Genomic DNA, 13,538 nt, shown 5'->3' with positions numbered 1-13,538 from the left:
GGCAAACTTCAATCCAGTAATAGTTCACTGTTGATTTCATTAAAAAACCTCACTCCTGGTGAAAGTGTCTTACTTTTAAGGTACTCCATTAATCACGAATCTCACTCCTAAGGTTTCTCAGTTGAAGAGAAATGTGTTCCAATAAATTACCTTGCAATTTTCACATCAAATGCATTTAACGTCGCTCTTAATGGATCTCTCACTGGGTGCACATCAGTCATAATATAATCACATTCTAAGCAATTTTCACTTCTAACGTATCACACAACTGATACATTTCACTTTGAATGCGTCTTATTCTTGGCAAATTTGTACCAATATATTTCATTTCTTGTAAATTACATTCTGACAGTACTCTACAGCTGGGGAATTATATTTTGTGACATTTGACCGGCAAATGCCAATCCCGGCAGGTGTCAGTGCCGTTGAAGATTACTCCTTGTGATTAATTTCTGTGTGAACGTATCTCATTGCTGGTGAATATCACGTTCTGGATCTCACCTGTAAACCTGGCTCTAATGGATCCCTGTCCCGGAGTAAGAGCCGCATGAGATAAGGTGTTGAAGAAGGTATTCAAGATACTTGCCTTCATCTATGTGGCACTGAATGTATCAGCAGGAAAGTTATGGTCCAACATATAAAATGTCAGTCTGCAGTGGTTGGGTGCAATTCTGGTCACCTCACTAAAGGAAGGAAAGGATTGTACTGGAGAGAATAGACAAGAGATTCACCAGGATGTTTTCTGTGATGGATAATTTATTTTATGAGGGGAGGTTGGATGGGCTTGGCTTGTTTTCTTTGAAATGGAGGAGGCTGAGGAGAGACATGATTGAATGATGCAAAATAATGAGAGGCATATAGACAGGGAAGACAGTGAGAAATCTCTCCTCTTATTGGAAATGTCCCTGACTAGAGGGCAGATGTTTCCGTGAAAGGGTAGGAGATTTGGAAGGGATTTAAGAAATAATATTTTCACCTAGGAGGTGGCTGAAATCTGAAATGCATTGCTGAGTAGTTGGTGAAGGTAGAAACTCAGAGCATTATTATAATGGATTAGTATGATGGTCAGCATGCATGTGGTGGGCCAAAGGGCCTTTACCCTGCCTTGTAACTCTGTGATGCAAGTCTTTGCACAGTTCTGCCCCAATGGATCACAGTCCTGATGGATTTCACTCTTCATACGAAGTGCTGGAGTAACCCAATGAGTCAGACAGCATCTCTGGAAAAAAAAGGATGGGTGATGTTACGGGTTGGGACCTTTCTTCAGACTGGTTGAAGAAAGGTCTAAAGAAGGGTCATGACCCAAAACGTCACCCATCCTTTTTCTCCAGAGTTGCTGCCCGACCTGCTCCGTTACTCCAGCACTGTGCGTCTATCTTCAGTATACACCAGCGTCTGCAGTTCCTTTCTGCACACTCTTTATAAAGTTCATCCCTGGTGAATGTTCCCATCCTCCTCACTCCTGCGCTTCACTCAACTGTATGCAAAACAAAAAGATTTTCACTGTACCTCGGTACATGTGATAATAAAGAACCATTGAACCATTGACTGTATTTTACTCTGAGGGAATTTGAGGCTAATGTTTCTTTCCCACCAAATAGTGACAGCAATATCAGTGGTCGGTCTGGACTTCCCATGGGTTATAGGATTTTTCCACTGATAGGTTTGGACTTCCCATGGTCAGTGTTGTGATGCAAGTGTATAAAATCATGAGAGGAATAGATCGGGTAGATGCACAAAGTCTCTTGTCCAGAGTAGGCAAATCGAAGACAAGAGGACATAGGTTTAAGGTGAAGGGGAAAAGATTTATTAAGAATCTGAGGGGTACCTTTTTCACACAAAGAGTGGTGGGGGTATGGAACAAGCTGCTAGAGGAGGTAGTTGAGGCAGCATTTGTTGATACAACATTTAAGAAACAGTTAGACAGGTACATGGATAGGAAAGGATAGGGTTAGATGGATTTGGGCCAAACGCAGGCAGGTGGGACTAGTGTAGCTGGGACATGTAGGTCGGTGTGGGCAAGTTGGGCCGGAGGGCCTGTTTCCATACTGTATCACTCTATGACTATGTGGAAATTATTTACTGTTGGCCTCTGTTATCTGCAGACAGGCTGGGAAGGTCCCTCCACATTCTTCTGTTGTGATCAGAAAATATCAAGAAGAAAATAAGGATATTTATTGCAACATTTCACGCAGAAGGTCAGGAATAACTACACCACAAGCTAGAAAGCACAGTTACAAGATACATCACATCGATCCAATTGCCAAGAATGTAGTGTTACTAACAACATCAAGACTAGGTTTTTGTTTAGTGTGATTCTTGCCTTACAGTGCTGAACTAAAGATGGTCAGGCATTGTGAGCCACTTGTCCCAACACATTGAGCGGGTGCTGGCTGATAGATTGTTCCACCCCACCTCCCCACCAACCCTTGCCAGTGCTGCTTTTTGAAGATTTCTTCAAATGCTTTTTAAACCTGATAGCCCTTTTGTCCATGTGAAGAAGGCTCCTGTTCTACTCACCCTTTGTGTGAAAACCTCATGTTCTTGGTGGTTGTTGAAGTGCTTTTTCAAGGTTAGAATTGTCAGGCTCGCCAACGGAACAATATAGGGAAAGGTGTAAAGACCACGCACTCAGGGGCTGAGAGCTTTGACTGGAATGATGTGGCACCACAGTCTCTCCCCATGCTCCACACCAACTGAAAAGGTCTACACCGGAATGATGCTGAGTTAAACACAGACCCTCTATCTCAGCACAGGTGAAGCCAGGTAGTGATGACCCCATCAATGTGGGCTTCAACATTTTTTGCTTCAAACCCACACAATTACATTCTGTCCAATGTTGGCATCTCTCTGAGACTGGACGGTTCTTGCCGAGGTGGCCGGGGGTATTAGTGATCTCTATCAACACCTGCCTCGGACCCCTGTGTGGGAATCAGCAAGGGTGGCATCGGCTGCCTGGTCGACCTTAGCCCACCGAAGAGCTCCCCCACCTATGGGTGCAAGCAGCCAGCTCATGTCAAGGGGGCAGGGGTGCGTCAGGGGGAAGGAATGAGAGTGAGAATGGGGGCAGGGGCAGGGGTGGGGGAGGAGGGAGCGGGAGATGCAGGGGAAGGAGCAGGAACAGGTGCAGAGACAGAATTGGAGTGGGGAGGGGTGTGGGAGAGAGCAGTGGCAGGGATGGGGTAGATGGGCGAGGGGCAGGTGCAATAGTGGGGCTGGAGGCGGAGAGTGGAGGGAGGAGTGGAGGAGAGTAATGGAGTGGGGGCGTGATGTTGCAGGAACCGGGGAGGGCATGGGCAAGGATGGGAGTGGGGCAGGGGCGATGGTGGGACAGGTGGGGGAAGGGGCAATCATGGGGCAGGAGGGGGAGTGGGGAGGAAGGGCGGGGAGCTGGGGGAGGGAGGGGGAGGAGGGTGCAGGGACAAGAGCAGGAGAGGGCAGCGGTCGGAATGGGAGTGGGACAGGGGCGATAGTGGGGCAGGAGGGGGAGTGGGGAGTGAGGGGAACTGGGACAGAAGTAGAGTAGGGGTAAGGGTGGGTGAAGAGTGGGTGCACCCCCCACCAGCTCCCCTTCCCCCGGTCTCTGCACCACCATTTCCCATCGGTCAGGTGGACAGGTAATGCCATCTGATCAGATGTTCCTAAATTACAGCCCGATAAACACAGGAAATACACACATCTGCACTAATTTAAATACTGCAACCCATCCAGTGTTTCAGTTCAAACAGTCCCATAGATCATAGGTGGCAGCTGGCATTAGTGGCAGTGCCCAGCCAGGGCTTTGAATGGATGGAGTCTGTCACTGTGCTGGCTCCTCATTGAGTCGGCATGTAGGGCCAGTTGAAGGACCCTCCGGACAGAAGCATGTCTCTGATCAAGGTTTCGATGGGGGTCTTGCCCACCAGCCTCATGAAGAAGAGTTGGCCAATGAGTGAGGCGGGCACTGCCCGGAGTGCGGGCAGTCTCAGGAGCAGCTTGCCAAAGCGCTGGGGCTGTGGTGGGTACTGGCATCGGACGTACTCAGCCAGACACTCCTGCACCTTCTCTTGCAAACTCTCGACGTGGGCGGGTTCAGAGAGACCGGAGGCGTCTGTGGAGGAGAAAGGACAAGAAAACATCTCATTCATCGCAGAAATGGTGAGCGTCCTCCTGAACCAGCTCGGGCAGCAAGGACTTTGTGAATCACCTGGCCTTCTCGTGAAAACGTGCTATCTTTGTGGGGTTGTTTCCTTCCCTTCCTGCACCAGAACACTGGTTATAAAGGGAATTCTTACTTATTCCAAAATGCTTAATATTACACTGGAAAACCTGAACAGATCAGTGTTTTATTACACAAGGGGTGGTGGGTGTATGGAACAAGCTGCCAGAGGAGGTAGTTGAGGCAGGCACTATCACAATGTTAATGAAACATTTGAACAGGTACATGGATAGGATGTTTAGAGAGATATGGGCCAAACGCAGGTAGGTGGGACTAGTTTAGAAGGGGCATGTTGGTTGGCATGGGTAAGTTGGGTCAGCTTATGACTCTATGAGGCCAGGCAGCATCTGTGGAGAGAGAAGCAGAGGTAATGGTTCAGGTTGAGGACCTGTAATCAGACGCTTTATCAGTCAAATTCAATGTCGTATCGACCCTTCCCGCCCCCACAGGGCGGTACGGTGGCGTAGCGGTGGGGTTGCTGCCTGACAGCAACAGTGTCGATCCTGACTACGGATGCTGTCTGTCCGGAGTTTGAATGTTCTCTTTGTGACCCGCGTGGGTTTTCTCCGGGGGCTCCGGTTTCCTCCCACAGGTTTGTCGGTTAATTGACTTGGTCCAATTGTCCCCAGTGTGTGTAGGATAATGTGGGCGTGCAGAGTGATGGCTGGTCGGGGCGGACTCGATGGGCCGAAGGGCCTGTTCCCGCGCTGCATCTCGAAACGAAACTAAACTAAACGATGGCGGGTGTTTGCAGAATTCAGTTTGAACGACTTGAACGTCGGAAACACCAAGAGACCGGACGGGCAGCTGCTGCCCGTGAGAGGGGCAGCTGCTGCCCGTGAGAGGGACAGCACTCGCACAGACCACTCGGCCCGTCTAGTGCTGCTGGCGCACTAACCTGGCGTGTACAGGGCGATGGCTTTAAGGCAGCTGTACTCAGCGCAGTCCACCTGAAGCACCTTCAACTTCTCCACCTGGTCCTGGAAGGCGCGGATTTGGTCCATGAAGGTGACCACCCTCTCGGCGGACATGTGTGCGGAGTGCAGGCCCGCAGCGGCCAGGAGCGGGGCCATGTGGAGGGGCAGAGAGGACTGCGCCGCGTTCAGCACGAACAGCTCACTCCAGCTGAGCCGCAGCAGAGCCACCTGGTCGGAGACCTGCAGCTCGGGGAAGAAGGGGATATTGCGCGCCCACTCCACGGCCGAGAAGAGCAGCCTCGCCGCCAGCTCGCAGATGCTGTCGATGGTCATCAGGTTATACTGGTTGCACTGCGAGCTGAGGCGGGAGCTGGGGTAGGGCTCAGCGCGGAGCAACAGCGAGATGAGTCCTGAGATGTTGCCCCCATTCAGGTGGTCCCGGGCCGAGAGGGAGAGATCGCCCGGGCTGGGCTGGGGGGCCGGGATCCTCCCTCGCTGGACTGCTGCAGCAGGGCAGAGACAGAGAGAGAGAGGGCAAGAGTATAGAGTTAGAGACCCTTCAACCCACCGAGTCCGCGCCGACCAGCGATCCCCGTACACTATCCTACACACATTAGGGACAATTTACAATTTTGACCTTAGCCAATTAACTTATAAAGCTTTGGAGAGTTGGGGGGAAACCGGAGCACCCGGAGAAAACCCAAGCAGGTCGCGGGGAGAACGTACAAACACCGTACAGACATCACCCATAGTCAGGATCGAACCCGGGTCTCTGGCGCTGTAAGACAGCAACTCTACCTCTGCGCCACACAGAGGGCAGGGTGAGGCAGTCAACGGCAGAGTACCCGCTCTGAGCGTTCGCCCTTGGGTTGGGACTGTACCAGGGGTGCAGTGCTGCCAGAGCTCACTGGAGCGCCGCTCCGGCACCTCTGTAAACAAAAAGCCAAAATAAACAGCGGGGAATTTTAACTAGCGGGGAATTTAACAGCGGCCGCTCCGGCACCAGTGACAGCTCCGGCGCCTAAACATTTAGCACTGCAACACTGCTCCGCACCCTCGATAGCCCCGAGCTTTAACCCACCCGACCGCTGACTCCAACTCTTGGGGACAGATGAGTTACATCAGGTGTCAGTTACTACCCCTGGGGACAGGTGACCGGCAGTGGGCATCAGGCCCAACATCTATGGACAGGTGATCCACACTGAGCATCAGTCCCTCTGCCCAGGGACAGATGACCCACACCAGGCACTTTCCTGTAGCTGGGAACAGATGACCCACTTATCCCTACACAGGTAGCGTAGCCCCTGCACCTGCAGACCAGCAGATCTGCCCCCCCCCAGCCCAGACTCCCCACCCACGTCCACTGGATCACTCCCAGTGGATCATCTCAGTGGATCACCCAACGGATCATCTGAATTAGATAGCACCCAGTGGACAACCCTCACAGTGGGCCACCCCAGTGGATCACTCTCAGTGGATCACACAGTAGATCATTCCTGGTGGATCCACATATGATCGCACCTAGTGGATCATTTTAGATGGACCATCCAGTGGGCCGCCCTTACTCACACTCGATTACACCAGTCCTTGTTGAAACATCGCTGCTGGTTCATGCACAGCAAGCCCCAATAAATTGCACTAACATTCCCTGGACAATGGTCGCCTGGACCCTCAGTCATCTCACACTTGTGTGGGGTCATGGGGTCAACATCCCACCCAGGGTCAGCCTGACCGTATCCTCAGGACTCACAACCCTTGACCAGTCCACCTTGCACCCACCTCCCTGTGCCACCCTGTACTCATGGCACCTGACCCACTACTCTGAGGCACCCACCCCTCCACCAGACAGCCGATTGGAAGTGGTCAGTCCCATCCACTCCTAAGGCCAGCGACCCAGGTTCGATCCTAACCTCAGGAGTTTTGCGGAGTTTGGAAGTTCTCCTTGTGACCACGTGGGTCTCCCCTAGGTGCTCAGTTGCCTCCCTCAATTCACAAATGCAGGTCAGTGGGTGAGTTAGGCCTCGTGTGTGGGAGACCTGTGTGGGTGGGTGGGGGGGGGGGGATGGGTTGTGGGGGGAAGGAGTGAGATCAGTGAAGGAGTGGCTTCACTCACTGCCCACTGGGCTGCATGGGTGTGTGCCTCACTGAGGCAGCCTGCTGCTGGATGGGCAGCGAACACCAGACCAGGTGGGCCAAAGGGCCTGTTTCCCAGCTGTTGGACCTGGGTGAAAACACTACTGTCACTTGCTTGTGGGCTTCAGTATGTCACCTACTGATGGTGGTGCCCGAGGTGGGATTTGCATCAAGACTGGGCCAAAGGTCAGTCCCCCAGTCAAACCCCAGATTCACACGCCAGCAGAACCCATGAGTGGCCACTCCTCATTACCCCTCCCAGGGGCTGTCCCTCTTAGCACCCCTCCGTCCCAACCCTCCCAACATCATAAGGTCATAAGGTCTTAAGTGTTAGGAACAGAATTACGTAATTCGGCCCATCAAGTCTTCTCCACCATTCAATCATGGCTGATCTATCTCTCCCTCCTAACACCATTCTCCTGCCTTCTCCCCATAACCCCTGACACCCATACTAATGATCTATCTTTGCCTTAAAAATGGATTAAAATATCCATTGATGGCCCTGCTCATCACAACTCTCCCCCTCCTCACTGCCCAGCCTCCACCGTAATCCAATGGAATGTTGGCATTCATAACAAGAAGAGTTGAGTATAGGAGCAAAGAGGTCCTTCTGCAGTTGTACAGGGCCCTAGTGAGACCGCACCTGGAGTACTGTGTGCAGTTTTGGTCTCCAAATTTGAGGAAGGATATTCTTGCTATTGAGGGCGCGCAGCGTAGATTTACTAGGTTAATTCCCGGAATGGCGGGACTGTCCTATGTTGAAAGACTGGAGCGACTAGGTTTGTATACACTGGAATTTAGAAGGATGAGAGGGGATCTTATCGAAACGTATAAGATTATTAAGGGGTTGGACATGTTAGAGGCAGGAAACATGTTCCCAATATTGGGGGAGTCCAGAACCAGGGGCCACAGTTTAAGAATAAGGGGTAGGCCATTTAGAACAGAGATGAGGAAAAACTTTTTTAGTCAGAGAGTTGTGAATCTGTGGAATTCTCTGCCTCAGAGGGCAGTGGAGGCCAATTCTCTGAATACATTCAAGAGAGAGCTAGATAGAGCTCTTAAGGATAGCGGAGTCAGGGGGTATGGGGAGAAAGCAGGAACGGGGTACTGATTGAGAATGATCAGCCATGATCACATTGAATGACGGTGCTGGCTCGAAGGGCCGAATGGCCTACTCCTGCACCTATTGTCTATTGTCTATTCTCTATTGTCCACACCCCATACCTCTCCTGCCCCGTCCAAAAACCACCCACTCACACTCACTCACTCACACCCTCACCTGCACACTCCCACACATACACCCACACTCATGGGTGAACACACACACAAGCTCACACACACATGCAGACACATATATACACACCCACACACACACAGATACACCCACACTCATGGATGAACATACCCACACATATACACACACCAGCTCACACACGCACGCACTCACATACATGCACACTCACATACATACGGACACACCCATTCACATGGATGAACACACTCTCACATAAATACACACCCACACACTCATACACATCCACACAAGTTCACACACACTCACACGTAGACACATACAGTACATGCACACTCACACACATAGGGACACACCAACACATATGGATGAACACAAACACACACATACACACACACATACATACACAAACACGCACACAGACGTGCAATGAATATCACAGACGTGCAATGAATATCTCAGACAGTCTAGTGATCAGGGCAGGTTTGGAACACAGTTTGGGGACCAAAGTCCAGATAAAATCCATCTCCCTCGCTTGTCACTCAGCTGCCTGCCCCCGCCTGTGTCTACAGTACACGCCAGTACTGGAGATGGGGTCAGGCAGCATCTCTGGAGAACAGGAATAAGTGACGCTTCAAGTCAAGACACTTCTTCAGACTCATGAACTTTCCCCAGTCTCTCCACAGCCTCCAACTCAAGGATGTGGAGGTTTTGGAAAGGGTGCAGAAGAGATGAACAAAAATGATGCCAATCAGTCTGAAGAAGTGCTTCGACCCAAAACGGCACCTGTACACATTCTCCAGAGATAGTCCCCACACCGGACTCCACCACCGCAATCTGTGGGCATAAAGCAAAACAGAAAGCACAGGTAACACTCAGCCCGGTCAGGCAGCATCAGTGGAGAGAGAAACAGAATGAATGTTTCACATTAGTGACTCTTTGTTCAATGTGAACATTGTCTCTGTTTCTCGCTGCTCAGCCGCTACCCGACCTGCTGAGTGTTTCCAGCACCTTGTGTTTTACTTCAGGTTTGCAGCATCTGCGGTGCTCTGTCGTTGAGGGAGAGCCCATGTCCCTCGCTGGAGGCATGGTGCTGGGTACCGGATTGGGGTGACGGGCAAAGTGTGGCGGCAGCTGGCATCATTGATTACACACCCACCCTGGGGGCACATCACACCCCACCACTGCTGCCCAGGCCACACAACCCCGATAGCACTGTAACCTGTCCCCCGTCCAGGAGAGGGGTCTGATGAGTGGGGAGAGAGGGGAGGGGGAGGAGAGGGGAGGGGGAGGGCTGGGGAGAGGGGGGGCTAATGAGGGGGGAGAGGGGGAAGGGCTGAGGAGAGGGGAGAGAGGGGAAAGGGCTGAGGATGGGGATGGGCTGAGAAGTGCAGAGTTGAGGAGGGGTTGATGGGGGGCTAGGGAGAGGGATATAGATAGTGAGAGGGGGGGATGGCTGAGGAGAGTGGGAAAGAGGGTGGCTGAGAAGAGGGAGGAGGGCTGAGGAGGGGTGATAGAGAGCGGAGGGCTGACGAGAGGAAGGGGGAGAGAATGGGAGGGCTCGGGAGAGAGAGAGACGGGAGATAGCGGGAGGGAGGGTGAGGAATGAGGAGCAAGAAGGGAGGAGAGAGTGCCAGGCAGGGCTAGGGAGGGTGTGGAGAGAGGGAGAGAGAGTGGGATTGAGGGGGAGCCAGAGCAAGAAGCACAGTAGGAAAGAGGGATAGAGACAGGGAGAGTAAGTGGGAGAGAGGAGGGAGATGGAAAGATATGGTTGCGAAATGAACAGGAAATGAGTGGGAGTGAAGTGATGTGAGAAAGAGAGGGAGAGAAACCAGGGGAGAGAGGGCCAGGGAGAGGGAGATAAGGAGAGATATTGGAAGGAGAGGGGCAGAGAGAAGGTAAGGGAGGAGGATGGGGAATGGGATGGAGGGGAGAGAGGAAGGAGGAAAGGAGTGAGGAAGGGAGCAATGAAGGTGGCATAGCCTAGGCTGGGGATTGAACCAAAGCCTCAACTGGAGACCCTCAGTTGATGTAGAGTCACAGACCTGCCGCCGTTTGATCAGATGCAGCCCCGATGAGTCTGTGAACCCTCCAGATGCCCACAGTGGGACTGGGCACGGGAGGCGTGGTGAATCTGTACCGGAGTGGTTGATGCAGTGGGTTAGCTCAGCAGTGAAAGGGTCAGCCACACTGGCCACTGTATCAGGTACACACTGACACATATACACACACACAGTCACATGCACACACACAAACACAAACACAGTCACACTCACGCACTGACACCCACGCACACAGGTACACCCACGCACTCACACACACACACACAGGGGCACTCACACACACAAGAGCACACACCAACACATACTCTCACACACACATATACTCCACACACACTTGCACACTCAGATACACACTCTCACACATACACAAGGGAACACACAAACACATATTTGTGTATAAACACACACTCATACCTACCCACACAACAAACCCCGTTCATCTACATACAAAATCACACACATATATACATGTACAGAAGCACATGCATATGTGCACTCACACTTGCATTTACACACAATTACACTCACATATGCATACACACAGAATCACACACACGATTGTAACACACACAAATATCAAGATAGACACGAAATGCTGGAGTAACTCAACGGGTCAGGCAACATCTCTGGAAAAAATGGATAGGTGACGTTTGGGGTTGGAACCCATTTCAGACCTCAAACATCACCTATCCATTTTCTCCAGAGATGCTGCCGAACCCTGGAGCAATAGACAATAGACTTCAGTACTTTGTGTCAACCTTTGGTATAAACCAGCATTGGTAGTTCCTTTTTAATCACACTTATGAGGACATGTACATACATCTGCACATGCATACAAGCATGTACACACATGTAGATACGTGTGCGTGCTCACAAACATGCACCCACGCTGGCTTCTGCCCCAGCCACCACGCAATGATCTAACCGGGGGAGTGCGGGTGGGGGGGGGGGATATCTGTGTCACGGATGCCAGGATCCCCCTGTGCCCGATACTGGGGCGTTGGCACTGACCCAGCTGGGGGGTGTGGGGGGTTTCCGATGACCCGAATGCCAGGGTCCCACGTGCCCGCACTGGGCATTGTCACTGACCCAGCCGGGGGAGTGAGGCGATGTGTGTGTCCCGGATGCCAGGGTCCCCCCCTGTGCCCGCACTGGGCATTGGCAGTGAAACAGCTGGGGGAGGGTGGGGTAGAGGGTTGTCTGTGTCCCGGATGCTAGGGTCCCCGTGCCCACACTGGGCATTGTCACTGACCCTGCCGGGGGAGTGAGGCGCTGTCTGTGTCCCGAATGCCAGGGACCCCCCGTGCTCGACGCTGGGCATTGGCACTGCGCCTACCTTCTCGCTTCATGCCGACCTTGAAGCACTTGCGTAGCCGGCAGTACTGGCACTGGTTACGGTGGAACTGGTCGATGTGGCAGTCACGGCCGGAGCGGCAGATGTACGAGAGGTTGCGGCGGATGCTGCGCTTGAAGAAGCTCTTGCATCCCTCGCAGGTGAACTGCCCGTAGTGCTTGCCGCTGGCCCGGTCCCCACACACCACACAGTCCACCTGCACGGCTGACCGCTCCGCCTCGCCCTGCTCCACGTCGCTGCCCCCTGTCTGTGAGGACGATGCGGCCGGACTCTCCAGCGACTCCTCCGCTCCACTGTGGCTGTACGGCTTGGTGTCGTTCTGTGGGTCTCGCCAGTCAGTGGCGGCAGTGGACATCTCAATGCCACTGGACCCCCAACTCATCCAGCTGCCAGCAGCGCCCTCCCCTCCCTCTCACTCCCTCCTCACTCACCTCGCTCCCTCCCTCTCGCTCCCTCCTCACTCACCTTGCTCCCTCCCTCCCTCGCTCGCTTGCCCCGTCCCGTCCCCTCCCCGCACACTCTTGCACCCTCACCCTCCCTCGCCCACTCCCCTCCCTCACGCCCTCACTCTCTCGCTCGCTCACCCGTACACTCGCCACCTCCCTGCCTGTTCCTCCCTCACCTCTTACTTTCCCTCATTCCCTTCCTCACCACGTCCCCTCCCTCACTCACACCCTCACTCTCTGGTTCCTCACTCACCTGTATCCTCACTACCTCCCTACCCCCCTCGCCCTGCCCCCTGCCTCACTCCCTGCCTCGTAGCCTCACTCGTCCCTTCCCTCACTCATTCCCTGCCTTGTCCCGTCCCCTCCCTCACCCCTTGCCCTCCCTCCCCTGCCCCCTACCTCACTCCTTCCCTCCTCCTCTCGCTCCTCTCTGTGCCTCCTTCCTTGCTCTACTCCCCGGTTAACTCCCTGGCCTTGTACTCGCTCCCTTCCTAGCCTCGTATCCTCCCTCTCTTCCTCGCCTCGTACCCGCGCTCCCTTTCTCACCTCCTATCCCCTGTCCCTCCCTCCCTCGCCTCCTACCCCCTCTCCCCTGCAACCTGTTCGCACTCAGGAAGGTTGTGTAGACTGGAGCGACGGGTAGCGAGTCTTGTGAACGGCGGCAGAGTCAAAGAGCAGAGGTGGCGGTGGGCTGCGTGTGGCCGTGGCTGAGCTGTGAAGGCAGGGCGACTTCAGGAGACAGGGACATCCTCAGACGGAGCAGGACGCTGCCTTACCCGGGTTTGCGGAGGTCCGAGTCGGGCAGAGGGGAGGCCCGGAACGAGTGATGTGTAAACAAACCGCAGTCACTTCACTTCACGTCCGCGTCGGGTTCATTCCCGCTTCACTCCCGGACGAACTTGTGCTCGCAGATAAAAGTGCCGCTCTCTCTCTCTGGCTCCGGCGAAACTCCCAAAGTTTGAAGCCCGCTCCTCCACTGAGCGACTTGTGGCGAGCAGTGAGCAGCGAGCAGAGGCGGCCAGGGGGTGGGAGGGGAGGGGAGGGGAGGGGAGGGGATCGGAGCGAGAGGCAGCAGCTCTCCGAGGGGCGAGAGAGGAGGGGATGCAGGGCCACGAAAGGTTACAAGGGCGAATTTTGTGAATAAAACAGGAGATGAGAGTGAGTGAGTGCGTGTG

At 53.5% G+C, this 13,538-nt stretch overlaps 1 protein-coding gene across 2 annotated transcripts; it reads right to left on the bottom strand.

Moving 5' to 3' along the window:
* Window positions 1-2,184: 2,184 nt before the first annotated feature.
* Window positions 2,185-12,299, bottom strand: LOC144607176 (nuclear receptor subfamily 2 group F member 6-like). Of its 2 annotated transcripts, none has more exons than XM_078423841.1 (3): window positions 11,900-12,299; window positions 5,097-5,618; window positions 2,185-4,090 (listed from the first exon to the last, which is right to left on the bottom strand). In XM_078423841.1, the coding sequence occupies exons 1-3, from the start codon at window positions 12,297-12,299 to the stop codon at window positions 3,816-3,818; spliced, it is 1,197 nt and encodes a 398-aa protein (XP_078279967.1). In that variant the 3' UTR covers window positions 2,185-3,815. The 2 variants fall into 2 exon arrangements, with proteins under 2 accessions (XP_078279967.1, XP_078279969.1); XM_078423843.1 differs by having other exon boundaries at window positions 5,097-5,615.
* Window positions 12,300-13,538: the final 1,239 nt, after the last annotated feature.

Source organism: Rhinoraja longicauda, chromosome 28 (assembly GCF_053455715.1).
Source record: "Rhinoraja longicauda isolate Sanriku21f chromosome 28, sRhiLon1.1, whole genome shotgun sequence".
Lineage (NCBI taxonomy): Eukaryota > Metazoa > Chordata > Chondrichthyes > Rajiformes > Arhynchobatidae > Rhinoraja > Rhinoraja longicauda.
Note: the sequence above shows the minus strand (reverse complement) of the source record. Positions and strands in the feature narration are given on the sequence as shown.

Coding starts and splice junctions, on each gene's coding strand:
- LOC144607176 (XM_078423841.1), bottom strand. CDS start 12,299: ATGAGTTGGGGGTCCAGTGGCATTGAGATGTCCACTGCCGCCACTGAC. Junction 5,619..11,899: donor GGTCGGCATGAAGCGAGAAG/GTAGGCGCAGTG, acceptor GCCCTGCTGCAG/CAGTCCAGCGAGGGAGGATC. Junction 4,091..5,096: donor CATCGCCCTGTACACGCCAG/GTTAGTGCGCCA, acceptor TCTCCTCCACAG/ACGCCTCCGGTCTCTCTGAA.